Genomic DNA, 15,847 nt, shown 5'->3' on the forward strand with positions numbered 1-15,847 from the left:
GATCTTTAGGCAGTGAAGGCAAGGTGGGTTACATTCTCCTCCAGGGTTCTCCAATACACTTAAAGAGGGTGGAAGGAGGGTGTCTAGGATCTCTGCAAATGACTCTAGTCCATACTAATGGCGTTGCTCCAGTTATAGGGTTGTGAGTCTCCTGTACCCATTTAGATATTAACAGATTAACTTTTACAAAAGATTACTTGCTTCAAAGTCATATTAACAAATAGACAAACATACTCTACAACATATGGTAGGCACAATTCCCAACCCCCATTCCTCCTTGGTCTGTGAGGACAGAGAGAAGATTAGGTTCACAGTTTAATTCAGTTCCCATAGAGCACAGTCCCAAGTTCTAAGTTCAAAGTCCCATTTGCACTTGAGCCTGGTTTCTCCAGGTGACTGACTGCAACATCTCACCTGAAATCCTGACTCCAAGGACTCCATGGCTCAAACTCCTGGGTCTGGTAGGGATTGCTACCTGCACCTAGAAACTAAGAACAAATGAAACAGAGCAGAAATCAAAATACCTCAAGCCAGGTAGCCTAGAAAGAGAATGGGGAAAGGTATCTCCCCTTCTCATTTCAGTTCACAAAGCCTATGCTGTATACAATCTTCATCCTCTGGATGCATCAGGAAAGAACCCTCAAGAAAAAGAGGATGAGACTGTCCCAGTTTGTCAGTTTTAAAGATGTAGCCTGTTCTAGCTATGCTGACAAAAGATGAAGACTACTCCCTTCCACATGGTAGAGAAATGAATAGAAGCTAGGAATCTCTGTATTATTGATCTGGCCCCATTCTAATTCTGTGTAATTTTTAGGAAAAAAATAGGGAACATACGTTAAGCAATATTGCTTCAAGGCAGGGAAAAAATAATCCTGAATACATTTTTTTCCTGGTAATGATAGTTAATGAATTTGACAGTTTTGAAGGAAAAAATATATATGAATAGAACAAGTATGTATTCCTTCAGAGTTATGAGGGTACAATCCCCTTTATGGAAACTGGAATTTACTTGCAAATGAATAATATGTGATTTGTCTGATGTTTAGCAACCAGGGAAGAAAATAGTATTTACTTTGGTTTTATGGTATCTAGGTCTTTTCCATTCTGTGACTCATCACAGGAGCTGAATTACATTATATTTTTGAGATATCAAGCAGTTGTGGGATCTATTTTGAAAACACATTTTTTAATTTCCATTTTGCTATTTTCCACCCACAATCATAACACATCAAATATGGGCTATGAGAGGAACTGTCCACCCCCAGTGAATTGACTCATGGTTTTTAAAATTAATTACAATATTCTTCTTTTGAAATCACAAGGTACATACACAAAAAATTCCTTCCCCTAACCAAATCTATTACTATACTCGAGCATTCTAGCAGCTATTTTTTCACTAATATCATTCCCTGAAATGCTAAGAACCATAAAGTAGGCACCTCAACCAAAGAGCCCTTTCAAAAAATTGACTCCTTTTGTTTTTATGTCACATTTTTATTTCTTTTTTATAATCCTAATATGCAGAAACCATTATCATAACCTACTTAAGAAAGTAAATTCAGGAAAAAAATTGGTTTCAATTACAATTTAGGTGTGGGGAAAGGAGCATGGGGAGCCCATTTTTAAATAAGAACAATGCTAGAGTTCTAGGAAACTATTCTCAAGTAGCACAGGAGTTTGAAAAAGGGAAATTATAGTGCTTTTTGTTAAAAGTAGTCTACTATGTAGAATCTATACAGAACTGTATGCAGTCGTGGGGAGGGAGGGGGGTAGTGGGGGGTAGGTGTGGGGGGGATAAAATCTCAATTGTATGGCAGTGATCATTAAACATTAAAAAATAATTTTAAAAAAAAAGTAGTCAACTAAATTACTTTCATCTTATTAGAGACAAGACTGATGTGTGCACATGCAGCAACAGCACATATTTCATTGACTTTTCTGAAAATGAAGTTCATTTTGTTTCAGTGCTCCAGTGTGTCTATATATGGCTACTTGAAGCCCTGTCCTGCTTAGGAGAGTCTTAAGTCATCTGACTACCCCACTATTTTATAACTATCAAACAACTTGAAAAACTGTAACTATCAAGATAGGCTTAGTTTTTTTTCTCATGTACCTGAGCAGCAGGCATAGCAACTCTTGTAATAAGAGATCCTTGAGAGCAGGGACTGTCTTTTTCCCTTTCTTTGTAACCCCAATGCTTAGCACAGTGCCTGACGCATTGTAAGCACTTCCTTATTAATAACAACATGATTTGACTTGATTTCAAAAAAAAAATGTACAACTTTTTAATTTCAATGCAAATTAAATCTAGATTAAATTAAATTAAATCTAAAATATACTTTGGTTTTGGTTCATTAATAAAAATATGCTCTCTGGAAAAGATTAGAAACACAGCATATAGGAGCAAATAAGCACAATAACCTACTGCTTGATAAATTCAAAGATCCCAGCTATTGAGGCAAGAACTTACTATTTGACAGAAGCAGTTAGGAAAACTGGAATGGAGTCTGGCAGAAACTGTGTATGGACCATCATCTCACACCGTATACTAAGTTCAAAATAGGTGCATATTAGACATAAAGAGTGACATCAGAAACAAAATAATAGAGCATGGATGAAATTATTTATTGGAGTTATGGATAGGAGAAGACCAGACAAGATATAAAGAGATTCATAGCAGATAATAAGGACAATTTTGATTGATTACATAAAATTAAAAAGATTTTACAAAACAAAACCAACACAGCTAAAAAGAAGAGAAGCAGGGAAAGGGACATGGAGATGAGAAATCTTTGCAGCAACCTTTTCTGATAAAGGTCTCATTTCTAAGATGTAGAGAGAACTCATTCAAGTTTATAAGAATAAGCACCATTCCTCAATTGATGTCAAAAGATATGAATAGGCAGTTTTCAGAAGAAGGCATCCAAGCAATCAATAACCATCTGAAAAAAAAGTGCTGTACAACAGAGTTGCCAAACACATAGCCTACAGCACTACTGAGTGTGGTTTGAATCAGATCATGAAGTTATTTTTGAAAGAATAACAACTCAGGAGGACCAACCACAATTCTGAAGGACTCATGATGAAACATAGTATCCACCTCCAGAGAGATAACTGATAGATTTGAAATACAGATTAAAGCATATTTTCTTCTGTTTCTTCTTTGGTGGGGCAGGGGTAGGGGAGACGTGGCTAATTCAGGAATTTGCTTTATGTGACTATGTATTTGTTTTGCTTTTCTTGGCTTCTCAATGAATGGGGAAGGGGTAGACGGAGAGGACTCTAAAGTGAAAATAAAATTGTATTTTAAAAAAATAAAGATATGATCTTGAGTTTCTTCCTTCTTTTCTCTTGTTCCTTTTGATCTATAGTTACTGATGCCAGGGATAATGCTGCAGGTAAATCAGTTTCTGCAATGAAACTTTTCTTAGCAGAGGGGATAGTCTGTCTAGGTGTTTTATCACTCAGTGATGAACTCCCAGTATAATAGGTGGCCACAGACTACGATTACAAATACACACAGAATTCCTAAAAACAGATTTCTATTCCATGTGACTCTTCTGGTTGGAGAGGTTGTGGCACACTTTGCATTCCTTCCATGCCTTACTGCCTTACATTAAAGACATAGATTTGCACCCCAACTTAAGGCATCAGATGCAATAGAATACCATCCCCAGGAGCCAATAACTTGAAAAATGATCATTTCCAGGAAAACCATGCACATGGAGACAAATAATTTTCATGAAGTTTTACCAAGGTGATAAATGGTAGCATCAATGTAGACTGTGGCAATGTACAGCTAATGTTCACTTTCTAAGGAATACACCAGGCAAAGGAACACTCATTTAGGTGTCTGACCCCATCTGTTAATGAGCATTGACCTACGTTAGAAGTATTTTGGATTTCTACCTGCAATTCCTTTTTTTTTTTAATAATATTTTATTGTTCCCTCAGTAACATGTAAAAACAAATTTTAACATTTGTTGTTGTTTCTTTCTTAAGTATTGAGTTCCAAATTCTATCCTTCCCTTCCCTCTCACTGAGAAGGCAAGCAATCTAACATAGCTTATACATGTGCAACCATGTAAAATATTTTCATATTAGTCACTTTGTGTAAGAAAATTTGAGAAAAAAAAGAAAGAAAAAGTATGTTTTAGTCGTCATTCAGATAATATCAATTCCTTTTTGGGGGCAGGTAGCACTTTCATCATGAGTCCTTTATGATTGTCTTAGACCATTGCATTGCTGAGAAAATCTAAGTCATTCACAGTTGATCATCATACAACATTGCTATTACTATGTACAGTGTTTTCCTGATTCTACTCATTTTACTTTGTGTTGGTTCATCTAAGTCTTTTCAGGTTTTTCTGAAATTGTCCTGCTTGTCATGTCTTTTCCATTATAATCATAAATCACAATTTGTTCAGACATTCTCCAATTGATGGGCATTCCCTCAATTTCCAATTCTTAATCACCACAAAAAGAGCTGTCATAAATATTTTTGTACAAATAGGTTCTTCCTCTACCCTTCCTAAAAGATCTCTTTGGGATACAAAGCTAGTAGTGCTATTGTTGGATCAAAGGGTATGCACAGTTTGATAGCTCTTTGGGCATGGTCCAAACTGCTCTCTAAAATGACTGGATTAGTTCACAACTCCACTAACAGCTATGAATGTAATTCTTACTCTAAATAAACGTACTTGGGCCTTATCAAACACATAAGGCACAGTGGAGTGAAATGAAATCAACACTACCGAGAGAAACCAGAAAGATTTTAGTCTTGGATGGGTAACCCTAGATGATATCCACATATTTGTCACCAAGAGGTTGGTACCTTGAAAACGTAGTAAGGGTAAAGAATATTATGTCCCACAGTATCTTGATTTCTTTCTTGCATTCCATGCTGTGCAGCATACTCTGATCATCTCATTCTTCTGCAGTGGATAGTACAATTTACATAAGTTGGCTTACAGGCATAAGGGCCATAGCCATTAGCTATGCACAGACATGAACACTACCTAGTACCTGCCTTAGCAACTTGTCCATGAGGCAAGGTCTGTTTCATCACATTACTTCCAAATATATGCCTTGATATGCTCTTTACGCAGCAAGCAAATCTTATAACAAACATTTTTTAAAAGAAAAAAGTTTAACAAACAGTTAACAAATCAACCATATCTGACAGCATATATTCACCCATTAACTTTTTTAGATATCATCCCTTCATATTCAACTCATCCTGTGCCCTCTATCTCTCTGTCTGTCTGTCTGTCTATCTATCTATCTCCTCCAACTACCCTAATACTGAGAAAGGTATCGTGAGTTACAAATATCATCTTTCCATGTAGAAATGTAAACAGTTCAATTTTAATAAGTCTCTTATGATTTCTCTTTCCTGTTTACCTTTTCAAGCTTTTCTTGATTCTTGTATTTGTAAGTCAAATTTTCTATTCAGTTCCTTTCATCAAGAATGCTTGAAAGTCCTCTATTTCATTGAATGTTTATTTTTTTCCCTAGAAGGATTATACTCAGTTTTGCTGGGTAGTTGGTTCTTTATTTTAATCCTAGCTCCTCTGATCTCTACAATATCATATTACAAGCCCTTCAATCCTTAACGTAGATGCTGCTAGATCTTGTGTTATACTAGTTGTATTGCCACAATACTTGAATTGTTTTTGGGGTTTTTTTGGCTGCTTGTAATATTTTCTCCTTGATATGGGAACTTTGGAATTTGGTTACAATATTCCTAGGAGTTTTCTTTTAAGTGTCTCTTTCCAGAAGTGATCGGTGGATTCTTTCTATTTACCCATCTGGTTCTAGAATATCAGAGCAATTTTCCTTGATAATTTCTTGAATGATGATGTCTAGGATCTTTTTTTTGACCCTGGCTTTCAGGTAGTCCAATAATTTTTAAATTATCTCTCCCAGATCTATTTTCCAGGTCAGTGGTTTTTCCAATGAGATATTTCACATTGTCTTCTATTTTTTCCTTCTATTGGTTCTGTTTTATAACTTCTTGATTTCTCATAAAGTCATTAGCTTCTATTTACTCCATTCTAATTTTGAAGGAATTATTTTCTTCAATGAGCTTTTGGACCTCCTTTTCCATTTGGCCAATTCTGCTTTTTAAAGCATTCTTCTCATTGGCTTTTTGAACTTTTTTTGCCATTTGGGTTAGTCTATTTTTTAAGGTGTTATTTTTTTTAGTATTTTTTGGGGTCTCTTTTAGCAAGCTGCTGACTCAACTTTCATGAGTTTCTTATAACACTCTCATTTTTCTTCCCAATTCTTCCTCTACTTCTCTTACTTTTCAAAATTATTTCTGAGCTCCTCCATGGCCTGTGACCAATTCATATGCCTTTTGGAGGCTTTTGATGTGGGGAGCTTTGACTCTGCTGTCCTCCTCTGGTTGTATGCCCTGATCTTCCTTGTCACCAAAGTAAGATTCTGAGTCTTTTTACAATGTTTACTTCTCTTCCCACCCAAACACTTGACTTTCTAACTCTTTGTCAAGGTAGAATTCTGCTTCCAGTGGGGGTGGAGGTAGGGGTGGGTGTACATCCCAGGCTTCAGGGTTTTTGTATCAACCACTTGATCCCCCACCATCCATGGGCCCACAGCTCTGGAAGCAGCCTCTGCTGCCACCACTGCCATTGCCACTGCCACAACTCCTACCACCCTAGGGTAGGGACTGGGCCTGGCCAGACCAAGCTCTTCTCTTTCACCCAGGTCCCACAGTTTTCCCACTGACCTTTTTGGTGTTTATGGTTTGAGAAGTCTAGAAACTGCCACAGTTGCCAATGATTCAGTCCCCTGAGACCTGTTCTGGCCAGTCTGTGCCACATCAGACTGTGCTGTGCTCTCTGTCTGATGTGAAAGACCCTTCCCATCAACTTCCCAGGTGGTCTGGGCTGGAGATTTGTTTCACTCTGTCATTTTGTGGGTTCTGTAGCTCTAGAATTTGTTGAATCATTTTTTACAGGTATTTGGAGGGCTTTGGGGGAGAACTCAGAGAAGACCCTGCTTTTACTTTGCCATCTTGGCTCCGCCCTCCAGGGAGGTGCATTTTCTTAACTCTTCTAGACTACACTCATTAATTACACAAAATTCAGTTATGTTTTATGTTTTTTCCATGCATAGTGCTGTTATCATTTTGTATATTATTTTCTAGGTTCTGTTTATTTCAGTCTATGCTAGTTCATATAGGCTTTCTCATGTTTCTTTAAATTCTACATGATCTCTTAATTACCACATCAAATGGCTTCTTCCTAACCCTCATCAATCTTGACTTCCCTACTGGTGATCACCCTCTCAATACTGAATATTTTCTCTTCTCTGGATTTTTATGACACTATTGCCTTTTAGTTCTCTTTCTATCTGTCTGAACAGTCCTTCTCAATCTCCTCTGCTGAATTATCATCCATGGAGTGTTCCACTATGGATGAACATGACAGTCCTGGGCTATCTTCTCATTTCTAGCTATACTTTCTCACTTGGTTACCTCATCATCTTCTAAGGGTTTGATTATTATCTCAGTACTGATGACTTCTAGATCTATATATCTAGCGTCAGTCTCTCCCTAGAGGTCTAGCCTCACTTTATTTACTACCATTGTACATCCTAAACTGCATGTCCTATAGGTGTCTAAAACTCAAAATGTCCAAAACAAAACTAATGCATACCACATTTTGTTGTACAATACTTTTTAAACTTCACAAAAATTGCTTTTTTTCTTTTAACAGATTGAAGATTTGCAGCAAACCTTTATCAGCTAAGTCTATCAGCACCATTTTTCCAACAGCATATGCTCACATCATGTCTCCATGTCACATTTTGGTAATTCTTGTAACATTTCAAACATTATTATTATTAAATCTGTTATGATGATCTGTGATCAGTGATCTTTGATGTTACTATTGTAATTGTTTTGCAGCACCACAAACCATGCCCATATAAGACAATAAATTTAATTTACAAGTGTTATGTGTGTTTTGACTACTCTTGTGCTGGGTCATTGTCCTTCATTCTGGAAGAGAGCTAAAATGACATCACCATGATAAAGTCAAGTTTCAGTGTGTCCAACCATGTCCGATCAGACCAACATGAGCTCGGAATGATCTGCCACAGATTGGGCACAGATAGTCTGTGTAAACATTTTAGGTGGCTACTCCAAATTTGCGTATCCTACATTTCCTCTGAGCTGTTTCAATTCTGCTTTACGCATAGAGCACAGCACCCTTTCTGATGTGGGCACCCCATGCAGAGCAGTCCTGTGCCAATGTCTTCCATGTTGCATAATCAAATCCAAAGTTCTTCAGAAAGACCTTGAGAGTGTCCTTGTATCACTTCTTCTGGCCACCATGTGTTCACCTGCCCCATGCAAGTTCTCCATAAAAGTCTTTTTTGGCAAGCGTACATTTTGCATTTGAACAATGTGACCAACCCATCTGAGTTGCGCTCTCTGAAGCACAGTCTGAATGCTTGGCAGTTTTCATTCCCATATTTTTCTCTTCATCAAGATTTCCTATTCCTTGAAACACAACAATACTGAAGAATATTATATAGCCATGGTTAATAATGCAGCACCAGAGTTTGAGAGGACTGACTGCAATTTTGAAAGAAGTTCTATTGTGGGTAAAATGCTATCAAACAGCATCTTATGCTACAGAGAACTTTTTCAGAAAAGGAAGAACTGATATGGTAAACTTGATTGTTGTCCTATCTGTAGCCACTCCAACCTTCCACAAGCACCACTCTGATCAGTCAGCAGCCATCAACATAGAGGCAAGACCTTCCATTAGCAAAAAGATTACACCTTGCTGAAGGCTCAGAGGATGGTTAGCATTTTTTTTAAGCAATGAAGTATTTCTTAATTAAGGCATGTACATTTTTGAGATACAATACTATTGCATACTTAATAGAATATGGTTTAATGTAAACATAACTTTTATATGCACCAGGAAACAAAAAAAAATAGTGTGATTCCCTTTATTGCAATATTAGTTTTATTGCAGTGATTTGGAACTGTACCCACAATATTTCTGAAGAATACCTTCCTAAATCCATCCCTTTCCCATACTTCTCCATATCAATCCAGGGTACCACTATTCTTCCAGTTATCCAGTTTTGCAACCTCAGTATCATCCTCAACTCCTCATTTTTACTCACATATCTAATAGTTGTCAAATAGTCTTGTTTCTATCTCTACAACATCTCTCATACAATGTTCTTTCCTTTCTACTCACAAAAGTCAGCACCCCAAATTCAAGCCTTCATCACACCTCACCTAGATTCTTATAGAAGCCAACTAATTGCTACCTCATGTCTTTCCCCTCTCTAAATGAGCCTCTGCATAGCTGGAAAAGTGATTTTTCAAAAGTACACATCTGCTCATGTGGTCTTCCATACTCTGTAAACTCCAATGGCTCCATATTACCTTCTGAATCAATGCTAAATTTCTGGCACTAAAAATTCTTCACAATCTGACCTCATCCAGAAGAAAAAGGAGAAGAAGAAGAAGAAGGAGAAGGAAGAGGAGGAGAAGGAGGAGAAGGAGGAGGAGGAGAAGGAGAAGGAAAGGAAAAAGAAGAAGAAGCCATTAAAATATTTTTTTAATGCACAGAAAAGAACAGAAGCTAGGACAGAAATCAACAGACACAATTAGAGCAGTATTAAAAGTTACATATATTACATATTTAAACGAGAAAAGCAAGTTATACATAATAGAGATTCACAGTTTTATGCACAAACTTTCTTTTATTTGGAAAAACTCATTTCATTTATTGTTTATTAAGTTCCAAATAAAAATAATTGCTTTTACAAAAGAAAATAATAGGTTATATTAGCATGCAAGCAGAAGTTGTGCAAAGGGTAAAGACAGAAGTTTGTTATTTCAAATCAAATATATTCTGTAAAATATGAATTTACATCTCAGTCCTTTGACTTCCTAAACAATAACTAGAAAGTTGTTAAGATTAGTGACACTTTTCAGCATCAGGGTGGTCTATTAGGGGTCAGAAATGTTTGGCCTCATGGCCACATGTGCCGCTCTAGGTTCTTAAGTGTGGCGCTTTGACTGAATCCAGACTTGGCAGAACAAATCTCTTTAATAAAAGGACTTGATCTGTAAAACTTGCACTCCGTCAAAAGGCTGCACCCAAGGACCAAGAAGGCCTCATTTGACCTCCAAGACACAGGTTCCCCACCACTGGCTAGTTTGAAATTTTTGGAACTTAAGGTAACTTTATTCCTCTGGTCAGTTGCCCAGGTGATAATCTGATTCCCCTTAACCATGGCTACCTAGGGATACCAAACTTAGGTTCAGGATACTGAACTTGGGAGCTCCACCCAATGATTGAAGTACACTCTAGCCTTTGATGAAATTGACCTGGTCCCCTTCAGAGAGAAACTTCACCATTCAGTTCAGAGAATTAAGGCCCAGACCACTCATCAGCCATAATAGTCATGCCTATCTACTGACAAAAGCTTCAAGATTTCACCAGGACATAGAAATTAGGAGAGATAAGCCAAGATGAGAAAAGCCCCAAATCTGGCAGCAATGTGCAATTTACTGGACATACAAATATTCAGTATGAAAGAATGAAATAATCTTGAATGATTCTAGAAATATTTCACTTTTCTCCAGCACCATTTTATTTTAGTTCTCTGGATGATCTAATTCTATTTTTTTCCCCAAAGAGATTCTTCTAATTCTTAGTCTTTGTTTTCTTAATGTCATTTATAATAGGTGTGACTCAAAATCTATAAAAGAGATTGAAGCTGAGTCAGTCATCTATCAGGAAAAAGCACTTATAATACATGGGATGGGGGGCAAAGTCACGGAGTGAGTCAGAATACAGAATATTCTGTACAGGGAAGAACTAATAGGCCATTAAGGCTAGAATGTAGATTTCTTGAAAGTGACTAGTAATATGTAATGTCAGAAAAAAAGTAAGTTTGAGCTTAAATGCCAAAGAGAGGCTTGTATTTCATTATAGAGGCACCTTAGTTCTCAAAAAATGATTAAGACATAGTCAGACCTGCTCTTTGGCAACAGTACTTGAAGACAGAGGCTAAAGACAGGGAAGTCAATTAGGGAAGCTACTGCAATAAATTAGGTTCGAGATGATGAGGGCCTAAATTGGTGGTGGCCATGTGAACAGAAAGAAGGGGTCTGGTACAAGAGCTGTGGAAGTAGAAATAGGAAGTATTGTCACGGCAGAAGTGACAAGACTTAAAAATTGTTTGAAATGAAGGACGAAGGGCACTGAAGAGTGGAGAATGACTCAAAGTTGTGAATCCAGAGCCTGGAAAGATCACAGTGCCCTTGATAAAAATAAGTCCAGAGAGGAGACTCACTTTCATTTCCAATTTTCTGATTTCTGTTAGTTTGCCTACCCTAGAATTCCTAAATTTTTTTCTAGGCTTTGTTCCAAGAACAATTTGCTGCTGCTTGTCCTTCATTCCCAAAGAGGATGCCACGACATGCAAGTGAATTGGATTTAAGTGAGGAAGGACTGAGCAAAGTCACCAGCCTCATTCTCTCCCCCTGAGTCACCTAGGTCCAGTGGCCAGATACAGATCAGGACAACTGGAGATTGCCTTGGATGCAGTGGGAGACCCTGGCATTTTCAAGTTAATGTCTTTCACAGGTCTCAGTTTGACTAAGGCAAAGTCCATTCGGTGATTAAGGTTTAATAAGAAATGAGACAAAGGCCTCTTAAATGAGGTCTCTTAAAAAAAAAAAAGATCTGGGAAGAGAAGATCTTGGAGGGGTAGGGGGGTTTCTGGCCAAAACAGAAACAATGGCTTTTTGCATTCATTTTGAGCCAATTGGGACCCAAACAATCTACTATCCACAAGAAGCCTTTCTGGATCCCTGATGCAACTAGTATTCTACCACTTCCAATGACCTTTTATAGAAAAACACAAAGACCGTAGGCGGCCCAGTGGCAGGCTGGGTGGAACGGGTATATTTAGTAAAGACCCCTCAGGGCGTAATATAGTATATTTAGTGAAAACCTTTCTGGGGCTTCTTGTATCAGCCGCGTTTGTCTCACCTGGTCCTGAGAAACCAACAGAAATTGTTTTTTTTTCCCTAAAATTCTATTTGTGCTACGATATAGTCCTTGGCAAAGACTGCTTTTGCTTACACCCAGACTGCCTTTACTCACTCCCTTATCTCCTTTCTAGGCATTAATGTTACCTGACAGTCCTTGAGCAGAATTTGCTCACTCCCTTATCCCGCGTTTTTCTAAAAGTTGCTCTTGTAGGCTTATTCCTTGTTGCTGAGGTAGATATTCCCTGGATAGATTGTACCCTCAAGGCTCAGCCAATGGGCTAAGAGGAAGGGGGTTAGGGTAAGGGTATCGTGGTCAGGGTGTATAAAAACTGCTGTGCGGGGCACATCCTCACCCTCCTCAGCCATCGCCATCTTGAGCCCAGGCGGGCATGCCCTTTCTCCAGAAAGCTTAATAAATATCTTTCCTTTTTACTCTTTTGGTCAAGACTCTAATTTTATTAAGGGGGTAGTCCCACACATAGCTCATTTTCCTGAGTCCGGATCTGACTTCAGATATTACCTGTGTGACCCTAGGCAAATCACATATCCCCATCTACTTCAACTTCCTCATCTATGAAATGTGCTGCAGAAAAAATCGACAAACCACCCCAATATCTTTGCCAAGCAAACCACAAATCAGGGCACTAAGAGTGGGACTCACGGAAAATGACCAAACAACAACAAAAACAACAGAAAAACATTCGTAGCTAGCTAGGTGTTGCAGCCCAGAGAAAGCTGTGCTTCCCATAGGGAAGACCTCAGTTCAAATTCAATCTAAGACACCAACTGTGTGATCCTGCGAATGTCATTTAACCTTGTCAGCCTCAGTTTCCTCATCTGTAAAATGAACCATTCCTATATCTTTGCCAAGAAAATCCCAAACTTAAAAACTACATCGTGAAAAATAGATAAACACTTCCCCCCCCCCCCCCCCAGCTTCTTGGGAGGGAAGGGAGGAGAAACATTGTTTCACTTTTGTCTTTGTGGCCCCCAGAGTCAGGCTGGGTGCTTACTGATTACAAACCCCACATTGGCCTTTCCTCAGGGAATGCCTCCAACAGATACCTGAGTATCTTATCTTTTTTGGTGCACAGTTTGTAGACTTTCCCATTTGAGAGTCAGTTCCCCCAGGGCACGGATTGTCTTTGGCTTGCTACGAGTTCCTAGCACTTAGCCCTTCGCCCTGCGGGTCCTAGGCGTTTAATAGATAGCGAAGACTTGGCTACATTCTTTCTATTTGTATCCCCAGCACCTGGAACAGCGCCAGATCCCAGGATCACAGATAGAGATAGAGCTGGAAGGGATCTATCTTGGAGGTTGCGAGTTCCCACTCATTGTAGGGACCGAGCCCACGGGCGTTAAGTGATTTGTTCCAGCTCCAACAGTAGGTGCCCAAGGTGCGTTGGATCCGCTTTTTTGAGGTGTAACTGAAAAGCTGACTTCGGGGCCACAGTCAGCAGGTGTAAAAGAAACAGGATTTTAAACCCAGTTTGCGGGGACGTGGAGACAGGTGCAAGTGGTGTTACTATTATTTCTATAGATGAGGTTCCGAGAAGCTCGGGGCCAGGAGGAGGTACCGCGCATCCTGCCCTAACAAAGAGCATTCACCGAAGGGCTCCCAGCAGAGACTCTGTGCGGGAAGAGTCCCGCACAGCCACCCCAAGCCCCCGCCCCCCAAAGGAGGGATAGTCTAGGAGGGAGCAGCGCCTGCGCAGACCGTCGCGAGGGGAGAGGGATTCGGGGAGGGGGGAGGGGGGCGCGGAACCGGGGAAGGGGAGGGAGTGTCATGGCAACAGCGCGCGCTCCGGCCTCTTTCCGCTCGCGGTCGCGGGTGAAGGGGGACGCCGGGCGGCGCGTTGCGTCATCAGGACGCGCACGCGGAGCGCCTCAACGCCTTCGCCGTTTCCTTAGGTCCCCTCCCGGCTGCCGTTGCCCATCGCCTTCGGTGTTTTAATCTCCCCATTCAGCTTTCCTTCCTCCCTCTGTCTCGAGGCTCCGAGACCCCACGTAGTGCGGTCCGGGAAGGAGGCCACGGGCGCTCCGTGCCTTCCTCGCCCGGCCCCCGACCTCCCCGGGCCAGCCTCATGTAGGTCTTCTCGTTCCTGCCCGCTTCCTCTCGGCCGGGTTTGCGTTGCGTCAACTTCCGGGCGGGTCCCCGCCAGCCGCCGCCGGGCCTGTGCCTCCGCCGGGCCCCAGTCCCTTTGTGTCCCCGCGGCCTCTGGCGGCGCGGGCCCGGCACGTCCCGCGCGGGGCAGACGGGAGAGGCCGCGCGCTCGGCGGGCCCGCCGCGGCTGGGGGGGACGGGCCGGGGGCGCCGGAGCGGGGCGCGCGGCGGGCGGGGGGCGGCCGGAGCGCGTGTCCCCGGCGAGGCCCGGGCGCGAGGCGGCGGGGGCGACGTCCCCTCCCCCCAGGCCCGGCGCCCATTGTCCCGCGGCCCGGGGGTGGAAGGCTGGGCCGCCCCGCGCGCTCGGGCTCTCACGGCCTCTCTTTGTGTGTGTCTGTCCGTGTGTCCGTCTATCTGTACATGCTGTGTGTCTGTGTGTGTCTGGGGGCTGGTTTTGTTCCCCGTAGATTATCCGGGCCAGCTCCCACCGGGTGCTCGGTAGCGCCCCGTCACCATGAGCCTCTTCAACCTGGACCGGTTCCGCTTTGAGAAGAGGACTAAGGTTCAGGAGCAGCCCGAGCCAGCCCCCCAGCCTCCTCCCCCACCCCCTCCCCCTCCCCCTCCCCCTCCTCAAGTTGAGCTGCCTTCACCCGTGTCTACTATTATCGAAGATGACGATCTCGAAGGGGGAAAAGGTAGCAGGCCAGGAACACCCGATTCCGATGTAACCGAAAAAACAGGTGAGTCCCACCGTGGCCGAGTTGTGTAACGTGCTGGAAACAAGGACGTGTTAAGCACAAAAAAGCCTGTCTTTTCTTTAAAACAACTTTCCCCCATCACTCCATTGACCGTAGCTCGATACATCGTAGGCCAGGCTTTGGTGCTGCTGCCCTAGAAGCTGGGGGCCAGTCACGCTTGTCCGTCTTCGCACTGACCTCTAGACTCCATCCACAGACCCTACTCAGGGTAACTGCTAGATCAGAATAGTGGTAAGGGACCGAACCTTGGGTAAAACAAGGATAGCCACTCTTTAGGTCTAGTGTTTGGCTCGCTTCAGTACGGTCATCTGGACAGAGCCCTGAAAACCTGGTTTCCAGTCTTCTTCCACCAGACTGCTTTGAATTTCTAAGACTTAACTCACCTGTAAAATGGGAAGGGAGGAGGATACTGCAGGGAAAGGTCCACAGAGAAGATGACGTTGGAGCTGTCACAAACTGCAAGTCAGCTTCAGCTGTGGACTAGAGCGGATACCGAATCAGGTCCTAGAAATGACCCTTCCTGCTAGACACCCTCTAGAATGCAGAAGAAGTGTAAGATCCCTTGTTGGATTTTCTAAGGGAGGTAAAACATTTAGGTGTAAGAGAAAAAAAGTGAGGACATTGCTTAATTATTTGGTATAGATGCTTGTGAAAGAATGAGAAGATCAAAGCTGATGTTCTTCTTTATTTTCTTCATTGTCTTGAGAATCCTCTTATACCACGTCAAAGGGCTCTTCTGTATAGGTCTAGATGGCAGGACTGGGACCAGTGAAAGTTACAGGAAACTTTTTTCCCCCATTACCTTAAAGAAGTAACAATTTAGAGTTGCCTGAAAAATGAGTAGGTAGTTTCTGGACATATCTGAGCAGAGATTAGATGTATCACATTCTATTAAGATATTGTAGAGGGGTTTCTTGGGTGGAA

General features: G+C 41.4%; 1 protein-coding gene across 3 annotated transcripts in view; it reads left to right on the forward strand.

Moving 5' to 3' along the window:
• Positions 1 to 14,017: 14,017 nt before the first annotated feature.
• The window catches only part of SMARCAD1 (SNF2 related chromatin remodeling ATPase with DExD box 1), an 81,545-nt gene continuing 79,715 nt past the window's right edge, over positions 14,018 to 15,847 (forward strand). Inside the window, exons 1-2 of one of the 3 annotated variants that reach the window (XM_072622914.1) lie at positions 14,018 to 14,147; positions 14,633 to 14,905. In XM_072622914.1, the coding sequence (XP_072479015.1) occupies positions 14,680 to 14,905 (226 nt within the window). In that variant the 5' untranslated portion in view covers positions 14,018 to 14,147; positions 14,633 to 14,679. Of the gene's footprint in view, positions 14,148 to 14,552; positions 14,906 to 15,847 lie in introns of those variants that run through there. The other 2 variants (XM_072622913.1, XM_072622915.1) reach the window with 2 other exon arrangements.

Source organism: Notamacropus eugenii, chromosome 7, assembly GCF_028372415.1.
Source record: "Notamacropus eugenii isolate mMacEug1 chromosome 7, mMacEug1.pri_v2, whole genome shotgun sequence".
Classification (NCBI taxonomy): Eukaryota; Metazoa; Chordata; class Mammalia; order Diprotodontia; family Macropodidae; genus Notamacropus; species Notamacropus eugenii.